Source organism: Stegostoma tigrinum, chromosome 3 (assembly GCF_030684315.1).
Source record: "Stegostoma tigrinum isolate sSteTig4 chromosome 3, sSteTig4.hap1, whole genome shotgun sequence".
NCBI classification, from domain to species: Eukaryota; Metazoa; Chordata; class Chondrichthyes; order Orectolobiformes; family Stegostomatidae; genus Stegostoma; species Stegostoma tigrinum.
In genome coordinates this window covers 32,177,493-32,198,908 of record NC_081356.1, presented here as the reverse complement: position 1 = coordinate 32,198,908, position 21,416 = coordinate 32,177,493, and the positions used below count along the sequence as shown (strand labels likewise).

The following is a 21,416-nucleotide window of genomic DNA, read 5'->3' as shown; positions in this document are numbered from 1 at the left end:
GTGGGACTGTGAGAGATGGCATGTGTCTGTGGAGATGACAAATGTTGACTGTTGTGTGAGCACAAATGAAGGCAAGTTTGGGTGTGAGAGATGGTGAGCATGTGCACTTGTACAAGAGGTGGTAACCTGCTGTATGTATGTGTGTTGTGCAAGAGATCACAGTGTGCTAGAAAGACTCTGTGAATGCATGTGTGTGATGACAAGTCCATGTGTGTGAATTACTACAAGGGATGGTATGTGCATGCATGCTCAGTTGCTATCTCTCACAGACAATGCACACACACACTTGCCATCTTCTGCACCTGCACACAAGTGCAGGCAGACAACTCACCAATACTCACACCCATTCATATGTATACACACACACACACACACACACACACACACACACACACACACACACACTCACTGTCTCTCCGACTTACACACGCAAATGTATGCATATACACAGTTGCCAGCTCTCACAAACATTCATGTACATGACACTTCCCAGCTCCCACACCTGCAAGTGCATACACATCCCAATCTCTCATACCCATGACAGAGCCTGATTGAGGAACGGTGAAACAAACAGACGGGTACAACTAGGACTCATGTGTATATTAAAAGCATCTGACTCAAGAGACAAGAGTGCTACCACCGAACAATGGTTGATTGCGATGCACCAGTCCCTGCTAGACTGTGCGTGTTCATTGATGGGTCAACTGTGGAGATTAACATTTTCAGCGGTGTTGCTCCTGTGGCCAGCTAGCCCTCTAAGACAGAGTGCAAGTAACTAACAATGTTGTAAAGCTGCCGATTTCCACATCACGGGGATAGACTCAGTCCAGAATCAGACTGATGGGTTAGACATCAATACTAGTCACCTGTGAACACAATGACAGCTAGTTACAGGGAGTGTTAAGGCAACCCAACATAACTTCAGCTCATGCCAAGTGAAGGGCAAAATGTGATTCACGTTTGAAACAATGTGTTAGACAGGAAATAAAATGTTAAGGCAGTTCAGAGAAAGAGAAAGTGATAGAGCAAGAGTGAGTGAGTGTAGGATTCAAGCTTCTATCTGCCGTAAACCTGAGCTGATCCAAAACTCCACGACCAGTGCCTTGGTCACATCAAGTCCCAGTCATCATTCCTCTTGTGCTCACTGCCCTACACTGACTCCAGGACGAGCAACTCCTCCATTTTAAAATCCTCATTTCTGTTTCCATATTCTTTTCTGGCCTTGCCCCATCCCTGTTGCTGTTCTAGAATGCTTCAAGGTCATCGAATTCTGACCTTTACAGCATCTCTGAGTTTTGTCGTGGCCCCATTGGGAGTAACACCCGAGTAATGTTTTCAGCCATTTGAGTTCAATGCTTTGACATTCTTTCCCAATTTTTTTTTGGCCTCTGTATCTTGCTATACTCCTTAAAACCTACTTCCTATTCCTAAATGGCTCCTTATCCGGCCTTGTCTCTAACACCTTCATCAAAACAGTGTTTCTGCAAAGCAGCATGAAACATTTTATCATGTTAAAGGCACTACAGAAATGTAACTATTATTGTTAAAAACAAAACAATTATGGTTTAACTGGAATACCACTCAGAGGAAATAGTTATCGCTGAGGTCAGTTTATACAACCAAGTTCATCATTTCAAGTTCCACTCCAAGACTTGTTGGCCACAAGAGGTTATAGGTCAACAGGTTGACGATCAACCTGTAAATCCTTCTAAAACACACCAATGGCAGGGCTGTAAGAGGGGCAGAGATCCTCCATCAGCCATCTAATGGAAAAAAAGTTATTCACAGCTCCAGACCAGTGTTCATGTGTGAGAAGATGTGTGTTGCAACAACTCAGACTCCTTTAGGACTGGTCAGGGAAGATGGTGTTTGGCTCAGGTGACTGGTTCAGATTGTGACAATAGCACAGTGTTTGATCCCCGTTCTCGCTGGAGGGATTTTGGTACCATTATCCATGGCCTATCCCTGTTGGAGGTTGCAGCACTGTGTGTCAGAGAACACAAGATGAAGCAATGAGGTCCTAGAATTAGTTCTCCCAAAATGATGTCTTGTGGTGGGAAGGTGAGCTGTCTGCTTGTAGTCCACAGCAGAAGCTTGCTAGTTAGTACAAAAAAAACTGAGTAACTGAAACTATCTTCCCCCTTTTCTCTTGTACACAATCATCTTTATTTCTTCAGTTTCTTGAATATTCATCAATGGTAAAGTCACTATGTTATTTGTTTCCGTGTAGATGCTGAGGAAAGGCAATTCCTGGAAGTTCACTGTGTGACTGAATTTGGAATTTGTGCCACTACCTGTTTCAACAGATACAAAACCTCTCCTAGTATTTAAACTCACTATGTCTCTTGTGTACTGCAAAACTTTTAGAACAGACTGATTTTGAAATAATTGACCCAACTTTTATTTGTTTAGATATCAGTGTTCTCATAAAATTATGGGATGCCAAATGTAAGATCTATGCAGGATGTAAAGCTTATTGCCAGAATTATTAAAATATTTACTCAATAATCAAACCCTGTCATTTTTATAGCTGCATTAAACAATACACACTAATACATACAGTTAGTGCAACATTCCATCCGAGGTCCAGTTAGAAACATGTTTTGTTTGGAGTTAACAGAAACTCTGTTTCCAAGTTATTGACAGTTTGAGGTTAAGCTAGTCCGCTCTCAACCTTGGTGTCACATCTGACCCTAAGGTGAGCTTTCAACAGTATCTCATTGAATCCCAAAGGTGTGATGAGGCAATTTGGCCCATTGAGTCCACACTGACCCTCCCACCCAGACCCACTGCATTTACCCTGGCTGACCCACCGACCCTGCATGAACGCAACTTCTCATTAATTCTGCCTACTTCAGCTTCCATAGCATTGAATGACACTACTTCTCTGTTAGTTCATTTACTGCTGAAACTCTCACTCCTCCCATTCTATCATTTTAATGTCATTCTGAGTTGCCCATTGCTGGCGGTGGAGTTGGTTCTGACATTTTTCCCTTCCCAGCTTTCCGGAGGGATCACTCTCTCTGGGACTCCCTTGTCCGCTCCAACCCACCGCAACCAGCACTTTCCCCTGCAACCGCAGGAAGTGCCACCTGTCCATACACCTCCCCCCTCACTCCCATCCCAGGCCCCAAGAAGACTTTCCACATCAAGCAGATGTTCACCTGCACATCTGCTAATGTGGTATACTGTATCCGCTGTTCCCCTTGTGGCGTCTTCTACATCGGGGAAACCAAGTGGAGGCTTGGGGACCGCTTTGCAGAACACCTATGCTCGGTTCACACTAAACAACTGCACCTCCCAGTTGCGAACCATTTCCACTCCCCCTCCCATTCCTCAGATGACATGTCCATCCTGGACCTCCTGCAGTGCCACAATGATACCACCTGCAGATTGCAGGAACAGCAACTCATATTCCGCTTGGGAACCCTCCAGCTCAAAGGTGTCAATGTGGACTTCACAAGCTTCAAAATCTCCCATCCCCCAACTGCATCCCAAAACCAGTCCAGCTCGTCTCCACTTCCCTAAGCTCTCCCTCCTCCCACCTCAAGCCGCACCCCCATCTCCTACCTACTAGCCTCATACCACCCCCTTGACCTGTCTGTCCTCCCTGGACTGACCTATCCCCTCCCTAACTCCCCACCTACACACCTTTACTGGCTCCATCCCCGCCTCTTTGACCTGTCTGCCTCCTCTCCAGCTATCTTCTCCTTTATCCATCTTCTATCTGCCTCCCCCCCTCCCTATTTATTTCAGAACCCCCTTCCTCTCCCCCATTTCTGAAGAAGGGTCTCGGACCAAAACGTCAGCTTCCCTGCTCCTCTGATGCTGCTTGGCCTGCTGTGTTCATCCAGCTCTACACCTTGTTATCTCTTATACAAGAGCAAGGCACAACAAAGAACTGTGTGAGGATCTGACAATGACTCTCCATTTTACAAGACCCACAGATCCTATTTTAGTTGCTGGTAGGAAAGTGGATCAGCTTATTGAATATGTTTAAACTATGAGCACTGGGCAACTCAGAATGACATTAGAATGATAAATTTGCCATTGTTTGGAGAAATTGAGAGAAGTACGACCCGATTGAATTAGCAATAATTTAGCAGGAGTAACAGATTATTAAATTTCACTCATATGCAGGTTGGTTAAGGCCCAAAGAGTAAACCACAAATGCAATGGCCCAGCTAATGATACAGTGTTAGGAATTGGGTTGAAATTCCCTCTTACCATTGGAGACAGTCCATCTAGAATAGAGAATAACAGCCATGCATTGTATGAGCAAAAAGCAATAAGCAATAACAGACTGACAAAAAATGCTTCTTTTGGAGCCCACAGCCTGTCCTCAAATGACACATTTAGATGGATTCCCAGAAAATTAAAAGAACGGTAAATGATCCTAATAGATTCCACAATTGTCAGAGATCCGTCCATGTGGTTTCTCAGGAAAGAGAGCTAATTCTACCATACAATCTAATCTGGAAGACATGGAATGGTTGCAGAAGGAATAGAACGGATTGTGTAATATTTTTCCTACGGAAATAATCTAAAACAGAGTTCTACAAACAGTCTTTTGTATCAAGCTTGCTCATGTGGTATCAATAGCACATATGATCCTGCGAACCTTACACCAGGAAAGGAAACTCATATTGCTATATCAGACTCATCCTCTCAATTAAACATGGAAGAATTTATTTTTAAGTTTGACTATGATACAGATTGACTGGAACAAAACATTAAACTTATCCCATGATTGGAACAATTATGTAGTTGAGATAAATTCCTGGATAAGAATGGTGTCTCATGTTTTAGTCATAATCCAGTTGATTACTGCGATCTATTTACGACATCTGGTGGTGGCAGAGAAGACTGAAAAAGAACAAATGATCAGGAGTATGGTGTCAGAGATAATGGGAACTGCAGATGCTGGAGAATTCCAAGATAATAAAACGTGAGGCTGGATGAACACAGCAGGCCAAACAGCATCTCAGGAGCACAAAAGCTGACGTTTCGGGCCTAGACCCTTCATCAGAGAGGGGGATGGGGAGAGGGAGCTGGAATAAATAGGGAGAGAGGGGGAGGCGGACCGAAGATGTCAGAGATAATGGGTCCCATTGCAACTCTCTTGTAATCTACTCTCCATCTTCGGTCCGCCTCCCCCTCTCTCCCTATTTATTCCAGCTCCCTCTCCCCATCCCCCTCTCTGATGAAGGGTCTAGGCCCGAAACGTCAGCTTTTGTGCTCCTGAGATGCTGCTTGGCCTGCTGTGTTCATCCAGCCTCACATTTTATTATCAAATGATCAGGAGTGATCTGACAAGGTGCAGCCCTGCAAAAACACAAGTAGTGGGCAAAAGTGACCGATGACCCGAAGAAGCAGGCATTGGTCACTTCTGGGTCAAATTCTGAAACTAGTAGTTCCACGAGAGTAGTCCCACGCTCAACTTAGAAGAAATCAACGGTTAAAAACAAAAACTGTTTGTGATGGATAATTTTCAGAAACTGACTTAAACGCTGCCTCCCAATAGTCACATGGCATGGAAAGCTTAAAACAAGCAGGAAACTTTAAAACGAGTACATGTCTATGAACTGTAGAACTATAAATATACTTACGGATTTGGAATCAGTGTATCTGATCACGTCCCATATTTCTTGCAGACGCTAATCTCAGAGAACTCTTTTGATTGAAACGGAACTGAGCTGATAATAACCAGGATCTTCTCCAGTGAACATGCCTTCGTATATTAGTGGGCTATTCATGAATTTGTTACAATAAGTTTGAAGGCACTAGTGGGAAGGAGCTTTTTGTAACAATTGTTGTCACACATGATTTTGAAGGCTTTTTTAAAAAATGCATTTTTCAGCAATTGTAATAGCAGCCAAACGAATAAAGCAGCAGCCAACTGCACAGCACTTCAGAGCTCTCAGGGCTTGGGTATATATGATTTAATCTAAGGAGAGGGAAAGGTATTGTGACAGTACTGTGCCTTTAAGAGAGATTTGATCTGTGCTATTTCTCTTGCAGAGATGAGTTGCCACAGCGAGACGGAATGTATGCTTCAGAATTTTTTTAAAAATTAGGCAAGTAGGTGGAATCAGACTCACATAAAACTAGAGTTTGAGTTTTGGTTTCATTTGAGGCTTGGAGTTGGCTGTTGAAGCTAATAGATTGTTTCTTTCAGTGTTCCTTTATCCTGAACTGGAAGGGAGATAGCTCATCCAGGATCAATTTATTATGGTCTAGGCCAAAGCCCCTCAAAATATATCAAGCAGATGGCCTAGACCCAAACTTCACATTTTAAGGCAAGAGATTTTAAAGTTTTGATCCAGATGTGATTCGACTGGCCCGCCACTAGGCTTTTCGCAAAACACACTTCATTCTCACAACACAGTTAAAATAAACAAGAATTGGCATAACTTAAACTATTGAAACACTTAGTAAAATATTATTTAACTATAATCATCACCTGTTCCAATAAAGCAGCATCTCATAAACATATTTGTTTCAGAGACAGTGGGAACTGCCAATGCTGGAGAATCTGAGGTAACAAGGTGCAGAGCAGGATGAACACAGCAGGCCAAACAGCATCACAGGAGCAGGAGGGTCTAGGCCTGAAACGTCAGCCTTTCTGCTCCTCTGATGTTGCTTGGCCTGCTGTGTTCATCCAGTTCTACACTTTGTTATCTCATAAACATAATTTGGCAAAGGCAAATTCAGCAAAACAGATTTTCCTCACATGCTATCTCCCTTCCAGACCAGAACTGATTTTAGACCACTTCAGATGACATCCAAGCACTAAAAGCAGAATCAAAGCCTGACAACTAAACCCGTTGTCAGGTAAATGCTTCAGAAAAAAAGCTTTAGAAAAAAAGCTTTAGTTCACATTTGCGACAGTTTAATTTTGGTATTTTGTGCTAAAACATATCGACAGGGGAGCAGGAGGCAAGTTTTACTTGTAGGGTAAATGTCTTATTTTTCCTCTTTTATTCATTAAGGCTAATGGTAAGCAGTACTTATTGCCCATCCCTAATTGCCCAGAGGGCAGTTAGGTGTCAACCACATTGCTGTGCGTCTTGAGTTCACATCTGGGCCAAACCAGGTTAGTATGGCAGTTTCCCTCCCTAAAGGGCATGGGTTTTTCCGACAATCAGCAATGGATTCACGGTCGTCATTAGATCCTTAATTCTGTATATTTTGTTGAATTCAAATTCCACAATCTGCTTCCACCATACACCATCCCATGTGGTGGGATTCAAACCCAGGTCCCCAAAACATTATCTGGATGTCTGGATTAACAATCCAGCAATAATACCACTAGGCCATCACCTCCCCATGATGTATTTGATGGTATCTGATGTATTTCACATCCATTTCCTGCAATAATAGATCATTGGTGCGAATATATCTGGAATACTGCATACAGCTTTCGTCTTCATTTTAGAAAGAAGATTATACCTACACTGAAGGCAGATCAGATATGGTTCATGAGGGGGATTCCTTGGATGAAGGATTGTCTTTTGAGGAAAGTTTCAGCAGTTTGGAGCTACACTCACTGTGGTATAAAAGAATGAGAAGTAATTATTTTTAAAATATTGGAGATTCTGAAGACAGGGTGGATAGAGCTGAAAAGTTGCCCCTTGTGAAAGAGTCTAGAACTGGGCAATTTCAGACACAGATGAGGAGGAATTTCAGCGATCACAGGATTGCTAATCTTTAGAATTTTCTACCCCAGGCAGCAGTGTTGGCTGATCATTGAATATAGTCATTCAATTTAATTTCAATTTATTGTCCATACAGAAATTAATTAAGTACATTGCTTGTTCATTACAAAATTACACCAAAATTAATAGTAATAAATTTAAAGCAAATAACCTTTTTAATACATTTTCAATTAGAATTATGTCAACATATTAAAATAATCAGCAAGTCCCATTCTGTGTGTATATCTTGTCCATACATCAAATTCCTGTCAATAGTTCTTATCGTAAAGAGTACTAGTAGTCCTGGAGCTGATTTGCTCTCAATCACATCAGAAGCAGGTTGCTCATCATGCCAGACAGTAGGATAATAAAGAGCTGGACAGGAGTCCAGAAACAGACCACTCGGTCCAACAGACCATGCTCACCATAATCCCAAACTAAACCAGTCCCCATATCCCTCCAAACATTTGTTATCCATGTACTTATGTTAATGTCTTTTAAACATTGTAAGTGTGCCTTCCTCGAGCAGCTCATTCCACACACGAGCCACTGTGCAAAAATGTTGCCACCCATGTATTTTTTAAAAATCTTTCAGCTCTCACCTTAAAAATATACCCCCTCGTCTCGAATTCCCCACCCTAGGGAAAAGACCCTGCCATCCACCTTATTCAAAGCCCCCATGATTTTATAAACCTCTTCAAAGTCACCCAGCAAGCTCCTACACCCCAGTGAAAAAAGTCCCAGCCTTTCCAGCTTCTCCCTTTGACTCAAACCCTCCATTCCCAGCAACATCCTGGTAAATCCTTTTGGAACACTCCGCTGCTGGGTGTTGGGATACTAGGGGTTCTGTTGTACCGAGAGCATTTCATACATAGTTCTAAGGAAATTCAGCCATCCTTTCCTCCTGTCAGTTCTGCCCCAGCCCCTTCTATTGTGTTTCACCTCATTCCACGAGACAGACACGAGAAAGAACGTTGGTGATTATATTGCAGTGTTTGGAAGAATAGGTCTCAATGCTGGAGGCTTGTGGAGGGAGCACGTTGTGATTGTGAAAGCTCGCAGCATCGATAGGTTTTAAAGGGGTGATGGAAGGTCTGGGCTGTGCCTCAGAGAGCTGCTGGGTACATGGAGCAGTGAGATGTCACATGAGGATGAATTCACGGGCAGTGATCACTTAATGAACTGTCTGAGATATTGATGATCCTGCCATTCAGGCCTTTTGTGCCACCCTTTTACTTCTTGACCATTAGTAACACTACCTTTAGCTTCTGGAGTCTTAAACTCTGGAATTCCTTCCCTAAAACTCTCCATCTCTCTCCTCCTTGAAGACCCTTAAAGGAGGAGAGAGATGGAGAGCTTTAGAGAAGGAATTCCAGAGTTTAAGACCCAACTCTTCAGACAGGATTTTGAACATCTGTTCTAATATCGCTTTCTGTGAATCAGTATCAATGCTGTGCCATGTTTTACTGCATTAAAAGATATTGAACAGGTGCAAATTATTGTCGTAAGCTTGGTCACGCCTTGAACACTGCATCCATTTCTAGTGAACCGAACACAAGTGACACTGACTGGTGAATGACAATGCAGGGAAAAATCCCAAGCATGACTAGGTTTCAGTTCGGAGGAAATAGACTTGGGTGTCACAAAGCAAAGTCTGAGAAATGCCTGGGGGAGAAAACCACAAGGAAATTCCCTGAAAAGGTGCAATTAAGTTTCACTGGGATTTATCATAGGTTTCCCAACAGTACAGGTCGGGCTGCCATCAGCTACAGGATTGGGCTGGAGCCTGCATAAGTTAAAGATCAATCTCCCAAATATGCCTGGAAGCAAATCCTAGGAGGACTATCAACACTGTTTGAGAATCTCTCTTGTTTTCCATTGCCTTGGAGTAGACAGGGACAGTTGAGGTGGAGAAGTAAGAATGTTGTTTGACAGGGGCAGGTAAGGTTTAGAGTCCGAGAGGGTTAAGGTGCTGAAAACTCCAGGCAGCTGTCCAGTCAGAGCTGGCAATCCCAAATCCAGACACTAATCCTTGCGTTCTTCGGACCCGGTAGTATCAGACTTGATGAATTTTCTGAATGAAATTGCTCAAGTTTACACAAACAGATTGTACAACGTGTACAAATAGCCTCTTCTCAGTGATTTCTTACTGTTTTAATCATCCTGTTTGGATATGCTGTGACACACCCCAGGAGCGGGTGGGCCTTAAACCAAGGCCTTCTGACCCAGATGTAGAGACACTACCACTGCTCCATCCAGCCTTTGGTTTTGTCGTCCACTCTCGTCCTCCACTCTACCAGCTGAAGTATCAAAGGGTAGCCAGTGATTCCTCACATCCTTTGTACAAATATAACTCTCTAACCGGAGTTTTATAACATGTTTTCGGGGGTACCATATAGAATGCCTGCTACCTGCTCTAACTCAGTCATATCCACTTGTACACACTCTGAACAAACTTTGTAATCCTGTACTATCATGCTATGATAACCCATCGCATATTGCTTTTCTTATCTGCTTCATAATATAAAACTAAGATTAGGAATACAGATACACCTCAAAACCAGCTGTTTATAAATTGGAGTTGCCAAAATCTGAGCATTGTTAGAGTGTGGCGCGCATATGTTTACTAGTTTTTAGCTCAATTGAAATTAAGTCAATGGGACAATTCGATTAGGCGCTGCGCAGTGATGGATTTGACATCTGTTTCTTGTGTAACAATCTATTTTCACAGCCTCAAAAAATCCGTGACCTCACACAACCCTGATTTACCTGTAGCAAAGCAGCCAACCCCAAATCCACCACTGTCCTCAATTCAGAGGCTCCTGGATTTGAGAAGTGTGCACCTAAAAGACTGCATTCCGTAGGGACACATTCATCTCCTCGGATATTAGCTCAGGTTTGCAAGCTAAGCAAGGGTTATACTGGGAGACAGGTGGTTTTGGTCAGCTGTTCCTCGAAATTTGATGAGTTTGGCAATGGAACAGATTATTCCAGGCCTTTTCTCCACTGAATGATCATTTGTCAATGGTTTAACCATCAAATGTTCCTGCTGAAAGAGAGACAGTTCCCTTATTTCGAGCGCGAATCTGGTGGTGAAGCAGGTCACTGCTGCAATATCATTAAAATAGCAATTTAAAAAATTCTTTTAAATTCTCCTAAACTGAGCTAAACACAAAACAAAATCAACCATAAACCTATTCTACTTTATGTCATAAATAACAAAATAATAATGATGAGGAAGAGAAACAATGGGAAATACAGAAGCACACAGAAGACAAACCTGCATTTATATAGTGCTTTGACAACTCCAGGAAGTCCCGAAACACTTTACAGCCAATGACATATTCTTGAGAGAGTCACTGTTGAAATATTGGGAAGTCATTACCAAAGTGTGCACAGCATCTCCCACAAACTGCAACATGATAGTGACTAGATAACATCTTTTGAAGTGATGTTGGTTGACTTTAAAGCAAAATTACACAGGAATAAATTACTTTCAGAAAGTTAAGATTGTCTTTACTAGTGAGTTTTGAGAAGATTTGTAGCTCAGGTTGAGGTTCTAGATGTAAGTTTGCTTGCTGAGCTGGAAGGTTCGTTTTCAGACGTTTTGTCACCATTCTAGGTAACATCATCAGTGAGCCTCCAGTGAAGCGTTGGTGTTATGTCTCACTTTCTATTTACATCATTAACGCAGGAAATGACATCACCAACCCAAGGAAACCTAAACATATGAATAGAAAGCGGGACATAACACCAACACTTCACCGGAGGCTCACTTGATGACATTACCTAGAATGGTGACGAAACGTCTGAAAATGAACCTTCCAGCTCAGCGAGCAAACTTACATCCAGATTGTCTTTACAAAATACAAAGCTAAAAGGACTGCACCAACAAAATCTCCAGTGTTTCATTCTGCACTGTTTTCTGTTTGCAACAGAAAACTGATGGTGCATCTTATATTAATGCAGTTTGTCACTTAGGAGCTAAAGTGTTGTACACAAGGAATTCATTGCTTTCACTTCCTTTAAGTGGTTTGAGATGTGATAAAGTGCTGATGAGATGTTAGATGAGAATGTGTTAGTAGAAACAGTTGCATCCTATCCCATCAAACTGCTTGTAATTTTGAAGGTTTTTCTTAAATCTCCCTCTAACTTTGTCTGCTCCAAGAACTATTCCAATTTCTCCAGTTAACTACAGTCTCTCATCCCCAGTGCCTTTCTGGTAAATATTGCCTGCAGATTCTCAACAATCTTCTTTTTATGTGGTGCCTGCAGTTGGACACAATATTCTAGGTGAACCCCAAAATCAGAAAGTTCACCCCTTTGCTGAAACGCACCCACTGGAAGATTAAATTCATGCAGTAAATGGCCCATCAACAATCACTGCTTAGGTTCACATCTGAATTGCAACTTGGGCAAGGTAGTAGAATGTGTCACTGACCAGGAAACCGACCATGCAAGGATCAGTGTCTTCAGGAGAATTAGTGAAATGTATTTTTAAATTTAACCCGTTAGAGGAGTGGCAGACGGAGTTTAATTTAGATAAATGTGAGGTGCTGCATTTTTGAGAAGCAAATCAGGGTGGGATTTATACACTTAGCGATAAGGTCTGGGGAGTGTTACTGAACAAAGGGATGTTGGAGTGCAAGTTCATAGTTCCTTGAAAGTGGAGTCATGTTAGATAGTAGAGTGAAGGCAGCATTTGGTATGCTTGCCTTTAGCGGTTAGTGCGTTCAGTAGAAGAGTTGGGCGATCATGTTGCAGCTGTACAGAACAATAATTAGGCCACTTCTGGAATACTGCATGCAATTCTGCTCTCCCTGCTACAGAAACATGTCGAGAAATTTTAAAGGGTTCTGAAAAGATTTACAAGGATGTTGTCAGGGTTGGAGGAAGAGGCTGAATAGACTTGCACTATTTTCCCTGTGGAGTGTCAGAGACTCAGGGGTGACCTTATAGAGGTATATAAGGTCATGAGGGGCATGAATAAGATGAATAGACAAGGGCTTCTTCCCCCAGGGCTGGTCCCAAACTAGAGGGCATTGGTTTAAGGTGAAATGTGTGTATATGAAATGAGCTGTCACAGGAAGTAGAGGCGGCGGATTCAATTACAACATTTAAAACGCATCTGAATGAGTATATGAATAGGAAGCGTTTAGAGGAATATGGGCCAAACGCCGGAAAATGGGACTAGATTTATTCAGGATATTTGGTTGGCATAGACGAGCTGGGCCAAAGGGTCTGTCTCCGTGCTATGTATCTATGACTACCGAAGAATACCTGTGCATAAGAGAGTGGGAGCATTTAATTTAAGAATGAAATGAATGATCCTGCAGTACATGCAGACATGTGAATTGAAGTTCCGGGAAAAGCATTACATAACATCTTGGTCTTTAACCAACTGGGTCATTCAAATGTGGGGAAACAGCTCGAGTCACACTCAGGACTGAAGGAGATGCATGAATATTACTTGGAAAATGATATATAAAACTTCTGATATCCCATTTCTAATTTACAGCTGCAGTATGCTGATAACAACAGGGAAGAATATAGTGGGTGTTTTGCACAAGTTTTAATTTTAAGCAATGCAGTCCTCAGCACTTTGCAGCCACGGTCCAGAAGATTTGGAGGTACATAATCAATAATCTATAATATCTAATTAAGAAAATAAAATCTAATCACTAGTCATGTGGGAACTGTGCAATCAGAAGAGGGCTCACAGAAATTTGAGCTTACCTGCATTGCTGGGTATAAAGGGCTTTGCTGTTTACTGAGTAGAAAATTGTCCAATATTTAAATACTCCACTGTTTAGCAAGGTAACTTTCTACAAGTCTTTTTGTTTAACACCAGGTTACAAGCTTAAAATAGCAAAATTATGAATAATGTCTGAATTCTGAAGGGAAAAAGGAGAAACAGACTGAGAACAAAGTAGTTTTAATAGTCATGAACCCAAGGACTACAGTGGCATTCTACAGTAAAATGAAAATACAAGTTCACAATAATTTCCGTGAACAGAGAATATGAAAACTTTCTATTGGTCCAGTGTTTTCTCTTCCTCACAGAATTATACAGTACAGAAGGAGGCAAATCTGCCCATCTGTCAATCTAAACTCCTGGAAAGAGCTAGCCAATTAGTCTCCCCTCTGCCCTTTCCCCATAACCCTGTAATGCTGTAGTTTCCTAGCATTTATTCAATTTCATTTGAAAATTAATTGTGAATCTGCTTCTACTGCCCTTTTTAGACAGTGGGGGCCAGTTCTTCTCTTGCTGCATTGTTACCACTCACTTCTGCCAAGTTAGCCATCACCTGCATCCTGTCATTACTGATAGTGATACTGGTGCTCTAAGGAGAACAAACCCAGTTTCCTTAATGTTGCCATTTAACTGAAGTCTCGCATATGTTAATATTCCAACAAGTCTCCTCAGTACCCTTGAGGCCTTATGTCCGTCCTAAAATCCTCAGAAGTTGTTCATTGTATTCATTCATTCATTCATTCATGATGGCCATAATACTCCAGCTGGGGCCTAACCAGTGATTTGGAAAGGCTCAGCATGACTTTCTTGCTTTTGCACTTAATGCATCTATCTATAAAATTGAGGATCCTGAATGCCTTTATAAACAGTCTTTACAGCCTATCTTGCCACCTTCATGCTTTTGTAAATGTGCACCCACCGTTCTTTCAATTCCTGCACCCCCTTTGGAATTGTAATATTTATTTTACATTGTCTGTCCTCAGTATTTTTATCAAAATGACTGTCTTGAATTTCACCTCCAGACGTCTGTCCATTTCATTCATCTATATTGCTGTGCTGACTGTTTCCATTCTCTGTGCTGTCTACTAGATTTCAGTTTTGGGTCACTTGCAAAGCTTGAAACGATATTCTCTGTAACCAAGTACAAATCAATGATATACATCAAAAGGAGAAGGGATCCAGTTATGAACAGAACTGCAAGTATCATTTTCCTGCGGGACTGGGAATCACTCTGGGGCAGAAAGAACCAATACCAAATATCCTGCCATAGACTGAGATTATACTGGTCGAATGTGCAGAGTGGCAAGGATTCCCAAAATGCATACAAATTAACTTGCTGGACTGTGAGGTGGACCAAGTGGGTGATTTTCAGCAGTAAAACATTTTGAAAAGGGTGATCACGATGTCATTAGATTTCAAACAATGGAACAATCAGAAGCAACATCATTAACTGGGAGCTGCAGAATTTCATTGAGTTATTAAAAAAAACAGGCGTAGCTGGATTGGAATCGAAGACTGGCAAGTGAAACAGGAAATCAGCAACAGGTGCTTATCAAAGACAGGATGGCTCCAGTACAGGCAAGACACATTCCCATGAGGGGAAAATGAATGCCATCCAAAACGAGAGCTCCCTGGGTTGACCACAGATGCAGAAATTAAAATGAAACAGAAAAAGGAGGTTGTTCGCACTAAATGTCAGGCTCATAATTCTCGACAGAACAAAACTGAACACAAGAAATATAAGTCCAAAGGAAAATTAACAAGGAAATGAGTGGCAATTGTAGAATAGATCAATGCATAGCATAAAAGTGAACATAAATGTCTTTCATAAGCTGACTACAGCAGTTAAGAAGTTATGTTGTAGCTGTACAGAACATTGATTTTGGAATACTGCCTTCAATTCTGATCTCTTGGCTTTAACAAAGATGTTGTGAAACTAGGAAGGGTTCAAAAGAGATTTACGAGGATGTTGCCAGGGTTGGAGGGCTTGAGCTGCAGGGAGAGGCTGAACAGGCTGGGGCTATTTTCCCTGGAGTGTTGGAGGCTGAGGAGTGATCTTAAAGAAGTTTATAAAATCATGAGGGGCATGGATAGGGTGAATACACAAGGTCTTTTCCCCAGGGTAAGGGAGTTCAAAACTGGAGGGTATTGGTTTACGATGGAAGGGGAAAAGATTTTAAAGGGATCTAAGAGGCAACATTTTCAGTGGTGCATGAATGGAATGATCTGCCTGAGGAAGTGGTGGAGGCTGGTGCAACTACATGGTTTAAAAGACATCTGGTTGAGTATAATGAATAGGAAGCTTTGAGAGAGATAATGGGCCAACTGCTGGCAAATAGGACTGGATTAATTTAGGACATTCTGGTCAGTATGGACGAATTGGACGGAGTGTCTGTTTCCATGCTGTACATGTCAATGACTCTATGACATATCAATAATCAAAATGTAGTCAAAAGGAAGGGTGCAGCAGGTGTATTCGTGGCTAAGCTGGAGACCTTTGTGTGGAAGCACAGGGTATACTAAATGAATACTAAATTTAAAACTGAAAAGGATGCTGCCGCCCAAGACATTAGTAAAGCAAATGGTAGAGAAATTGGATAGAATGAAAATAGGTTTTTTAAGAAGTACTAAAATGGTGGATAATTCTCAAAGTAGAAAAGTCACCAAGTCTGAATGGAATGCATTTTAATTACACAGCTAAACAAAAGAGGGAAAGGGATAACCTGGCAGGACAGTCACATCAGTGTTGAGGAAACTCCACAACATGTTACCCTGCAACAAAACTGATTTGCTTCTGAAACTCTGTCTCCAGGATCTCTTTCTCTACTTGTTACTGGCTCTAACGTGGACCATCTGCCTGACTAACATATCCCCCATAATGACATAATTTAGAGTTATGAAGAGGCCATTCAGTCCTTGAGTCTCGGCTGCTTCGCTGTAGGACAGTCCAATTAGCCCATGAACTTTCCCTTTGACTTCTACTCTTCTTTGTTTTGTCAAGTATGCCATGCCATGGCATTGCCAGGTCTGCTCTTGACCACATTCCCTCTCAGCCAACCTCTGTGCAGCCTCCAAACTCCAGAACTGTGGGGTGATGACCTCTGGCAACATGTGCTCCAGTAAATTATCAGCCTCCCATACACTGCAATAGAGGGAGACAATGGCCTAGTGGTAATATCATACTGGACTGCTAATCCAGGGACCCAGGTAGTGTTCTGGGGACATGGGTTCGAATCCTGCTATGGCAGATGGTGAAATTTGAATTCAATAAATATCTTGCATTAAGAGTCAAATGATGACCACAAATCCATGGCCAATTGTCAGGAAAAACCCACCTGGTTCACTAATGCCCTTTAGGGAAGGAAACTGCCATCTTTACCTGGTCTGGCCTACTGACTTCGAACTGCCCTCTGGGCAATTAGGGATGGGCAATAAATGCTGGCCTAGCCAGTGATGCCCTTATCCTGTGAATGAATTTGCAAAAAAACAGATTTAAACTCAAACAGCTGGAAGCAATCTCCACATGTGTGGTTATGTTGGACATCAAGGGTCCTGGAGTTCCCACATAACAGAGAAATTGCAGAAAAGGACATCAGGTCCTTCTTTATTTTGGTATATGTTCACCTACAATGACAAATAGCTTTTATGTACTGCTTTTAAAGGAGTAAAATGTCCCAAGGTGCTTCATAGGAGAATTATCCAACAAGTTTTCATGCAAACCCACAAAAGAAGCATCAGGCAAGGTGATCAAGGGCATGATCTGAGAGGTAGATTGTAAAGAGCTTCTGAATGAGGAACAGTGGGAAAAGAGGTCGAGAGGCCTACACAGGAATTCCAGGACCTCCAGTTCAGTGACTTGAAGGAACAACTGCAATGGGATAGAAACTAAAATTGTGCAAGTGCAATGGGCCACAACTGAAGTAAGACAGAAATCTAAAGATGGTGGGACTGGAAGATATTACAGAATCAAGGAAGGGCAATGCCAAACACAATGAAAATATTTAAATCGAGGTTGAAGCAAACCGTGATCCAGTGTAGGTCAACAAACTCGGGGGGGTGGGGGCAATGGGCAAACAGGACTGCATACAAGGTAGAATACAATTAGCAGAGTTTTGGGGGAGTTCAGATTATGCAGCCTCAGGGGTTGACCTAAATAAGATGGGAATTATCAAGTCTAGAGGTAACACAGGATTGGCTGGGGGTTTCAGAAGCACAGGAGCTTAGACAGGTCGGAGGTGGGTGACATTTTATTGGTGGAGAGGCTGTGCTGGTTAGGAGTTCATATCAGGGTTAAATGTGCCACAGAAGTCATGGATGACCTTTGACCAGGAAGAGGGATGGAGTCAGCTGACATGGAATGGAGTTCGCCATGGGGATCAAAGACAGTGGCGTTGGCGGCGATGATGAAGATGGTTAAAGAGAGCTGGTGCAGAGATGGGTGCAATCAGCGGGTATTTGGAAGATATATATTAGGTCGCCTGTGCACACGATTTTACTTTCGTATCCCCTGCTTATCAGATATGCATATCAATTATTTATTTACAACAGTTTCAGTCTCTTCCATTTTGGTATCTGCATTGTTCATTTTAACATTATCCCTTTAGATCTAATTATGAACTCTGAAGACTTATTTATTTACCTATTTGGTATTGTCCTGATGACAGTATTTTTTTCTGTCTGTCCTTCTCTTTCTGCACCAAATTCCCACTCTGACCAAATTCCCAGCATTGCACTTAGGGTAGAGGTGCCACTTGGACTGATCTAATTCTGAGTGAATTCTGCTCTCCAGGCTCAGTGTTTTGGCACTTACCCCTTCAGAAATACATGCATTACAGCTGATGTTAACTTGCAGCCACAATACTCTGCATACCTAGACAGGGACTCACGCCTGATTGACCGTTTATTGGCAGCTAGTTTTCTTTCTCTCCTGAACAGTAAGAAAACAAGGTTAAATTTTAGTTTAATTAAAAGCACACATTTCTGCACCACTCACCTACTATTTAGCAATAAATTCCCGTTCTCACCCAATTCCTGAAACAATAGTTTACAATTTTTTTTAATACAGAGGTTAAATTACAAGACTTTATTTTCTGAAAAGTGTAATGAAAATACTTTGACAAAGGATTATGAATGATTAAATGAGTAACTATTACCCCTGTTTGAATAACAGCACATTTTTTTTCGATTTCTATTTGCACTATTTCTCCCCCTTTGCTAGAAGCTGTACATTTTAAACAATCTTTTGGTCTAAAAGATGCAGTCTTTTTTCAGCTGCTGGTAGATAGGAACTTTCCTGGTTTAAGAAGCGAGGCTTGTGTGAAGGACACAAAGGTGAAGCTCTCACTTTGTTCGAGCCTGACCTTCTTTGCTAGTTTGGGGACCACAGCCCTGAGGGAGCGAAGGCCCATCCGCTGCTCCTCAAACCACACATTGTCCAACTGCGAGAAATCTTTCCTGGCCACGAGGTAAAAGGGTGACTTGGGATCCCGCTGGCTCGGAGGCCGGTGGGTGTACATGTATTTATACAGCAGGCAATATGGACACCTCTTCAGTCCTTCCGAGTGCTCGTGGTAGATTTGCCCAAAGCACAGCTTGTTGCTGCATACCTTGTTCTCTCGTTTGACCATGTCAGTCCTAGCAAAGAAGGGCCGATTTTCAGTATCCTTCAGCAGCTCAATGTCTCCATACATGAGGTCCACGTGCTCCTGCAGGGTTCTCATGTTGAAGTACTGGCTGTTGAACTTCACCACGACGCTTAACAAAGCCACAGGGTTGGCATCGCCCAGGTAACCGGCCTGCCACATCTCCTCTTCGTCCTGGCCCGAGAAGTAAATGATGTTGCGGGATCGTGAGCCTGACATGCCCGCCTTGTTCAGCTGCCTCAGTTTGTCCTTCAGCTTTTGGGTGGAGGACTTGAAGCCAGCGTCTCCAATCGAGAAACCCACATTAGCGTTCTTCAGCACACGATCCAGGCCACGACGGATAGCGTGGAGGGAGGTGGCCAGGAAGTCAGAGCCATCGGTCTTCCTCACAGTCACATAGAAGTCCTCCAGTAGCTCATTGAGCTTCGCAGGTGGAATCTTTAACAGAAAGAAAACAGGGAGGGAATGTAAATGTTGAAATGACACAGCATTCTCCTTTTACATACAATCCCCTCCTCACCTGACAGCTGTTGTCAAAGGAGTGGGGCTGTGCTCCAGTCTCCACGTACCAAGGAGTTACTTCTCAATGTCAGCCTAGACAATCAGCTAACTGTCTGCTCCTGAGGGTCATCACAATTAGGCCTGATCCATTTCAGATACTCTAGGGCAAGCTTCAGTAGGAAGCAGGAGAAGAACCTTTTATTTAAACATTGATGGATACGTAATTTTTTTTATTCATTCACTGGATGATGGCATCACTGACTCGGCCAGCATTTATTGCCCAACCTAGAGGGCAGTTAAGAGTCAACCACATTGCTGTGGGTCTGGAATCACATGTAGACCAGACCAGGTAACGAAGACAGTTTCCTTCTCTAAAGGATATTAGTGAAGCAGATGGGTTTTTCTGACAATTCACAATAGATTAGTGGTAATCATTAGGCTCTTAATTCCAGATATTTATTGAATTCAAATTCCACCATCTGCAGTGGCAGGATTTGAAACTGGGTCCCCAGAACATTACCCGGATCTCTGGATTAACAGACTAGCAATAATACCACTTGTCCATTAGAATGCACTGTGTAAAAAACAATAGTGGGAGGATGACATAGAGTCGTTACATTAGTACACTGAAATTAATTCCTGCAAGTGAGGTTTCAGCCAGTATTTAGGGGCACTGACCGTCCTGAAATGTTTGAAATCTCCAGGGATTAAAGACTAATGAACTGGGCACTGGAAGAAACGATACAAAAGACAACATTTGAAGTTTTTTAATTCTCCTTTTACTTAACAGGCAGAGGCAGTTGTAGAAGGGAGGTCATATGATGAAAAACTCAAGAATACATCCACACTTGGTAACATGAGTGACAAACATCAAGCCAGTTCCCTGCCTCGTTCTGGAAGACAACTTGCGCTACATGAAGCTGGATAAAAAGAAAACAGAATTGACTCACTGCTTTAAAGCACCAAGCATTAAAATTCAGGGAAACATTTAATCCAACTGTTCAATGCTGATGTTTCTGCTCTAGCTGAGCCTCACCCATCTTTCTAAATCTCACTCTATCAGCATCACTTCCCATTCCTGTTTCCTTCAGGTAAACATCAAAACGAGGAGGAGTAGGCGATTTGAGCCTGCTCTGCCATTCAATATGATCATGGCTGATCATCCAACTCAGTCACCTGTTCCTATTTTCACCCCATACCCTTTGATCCCTTTAGCCCCAAGAACTACATCTAACTCGTTCATGAAAATATCTGATGTTTTGACCTCAATTACTTTTTGTGGCAGAGAATTCATTAGGCTCACCAGTTTCTAGGTGAAAAAGCATTCTACTCATGTACTCTCCCAGCTTCTCTTAAAATTATCAACATGGTTCACTTCATTAATTAATCGTCAGAGCAAGTTTCAATACACAATTCAAACTCCTCAGAATCATCCCCTCCTTTAATTCAATCATGCAAATAAAAAGAAAGGTTGAAATGAATGACCCTGCTATCCCTACTGTTCGTGACAATAATACCTTTGAAACATGCTCCTGTAAGAGCATCAAGTGTACCTGATGTGGACGATCGTGGGATTCATACATAAGGTCATAAGGCTTGCAGTATTGGATTTAAACCATTACAGCATGGTTACAGGAAGATTCACTGAAGCATAAAATGATAAAATATTGAAACAGCTGACCAATTTCTTCTCACGCAAAAATAAAAACTTACATATACATCTTGTTGCCACCATATTGAAATGGGCCCAAAATGCTTCACAGAAGCATTATCAAACACAATTATGAGACAGATCCACACAAGGTGGTTTTAGTCAGTTGA

At 42.1% G+C, this 21,416-nt stretch overlaps 1 protein-coding gene across 2 annotated transcripts in view; it reads right to left on the bottom strand.

The window, feature by feature from the left end:
- Nucleotides 1–13,616: 13,616 nt before the first annotated feature.
- The window catches only part of LOC125450910 (uncharacterized protein KIAA1958), an 88,509-nt gene continuing 80,709 nt past the window's right edge, over nt 13,617–21,416 (bottom strand). For both annotated transcript variants that reach the window (XM_048527294.2, XM_048527295.2), the window contains one exon: nt 13,617–19,532. In XM_048527294.2, the coding sequence (XP_048383251.1) occupies nt 18,720–19,532 (813 nt within the window). In that variant the 3' untranslated portion in view covers nt 13,617–18,719. The remainder of the gene's footprint in view (nt 19,533–21,416) is intronic.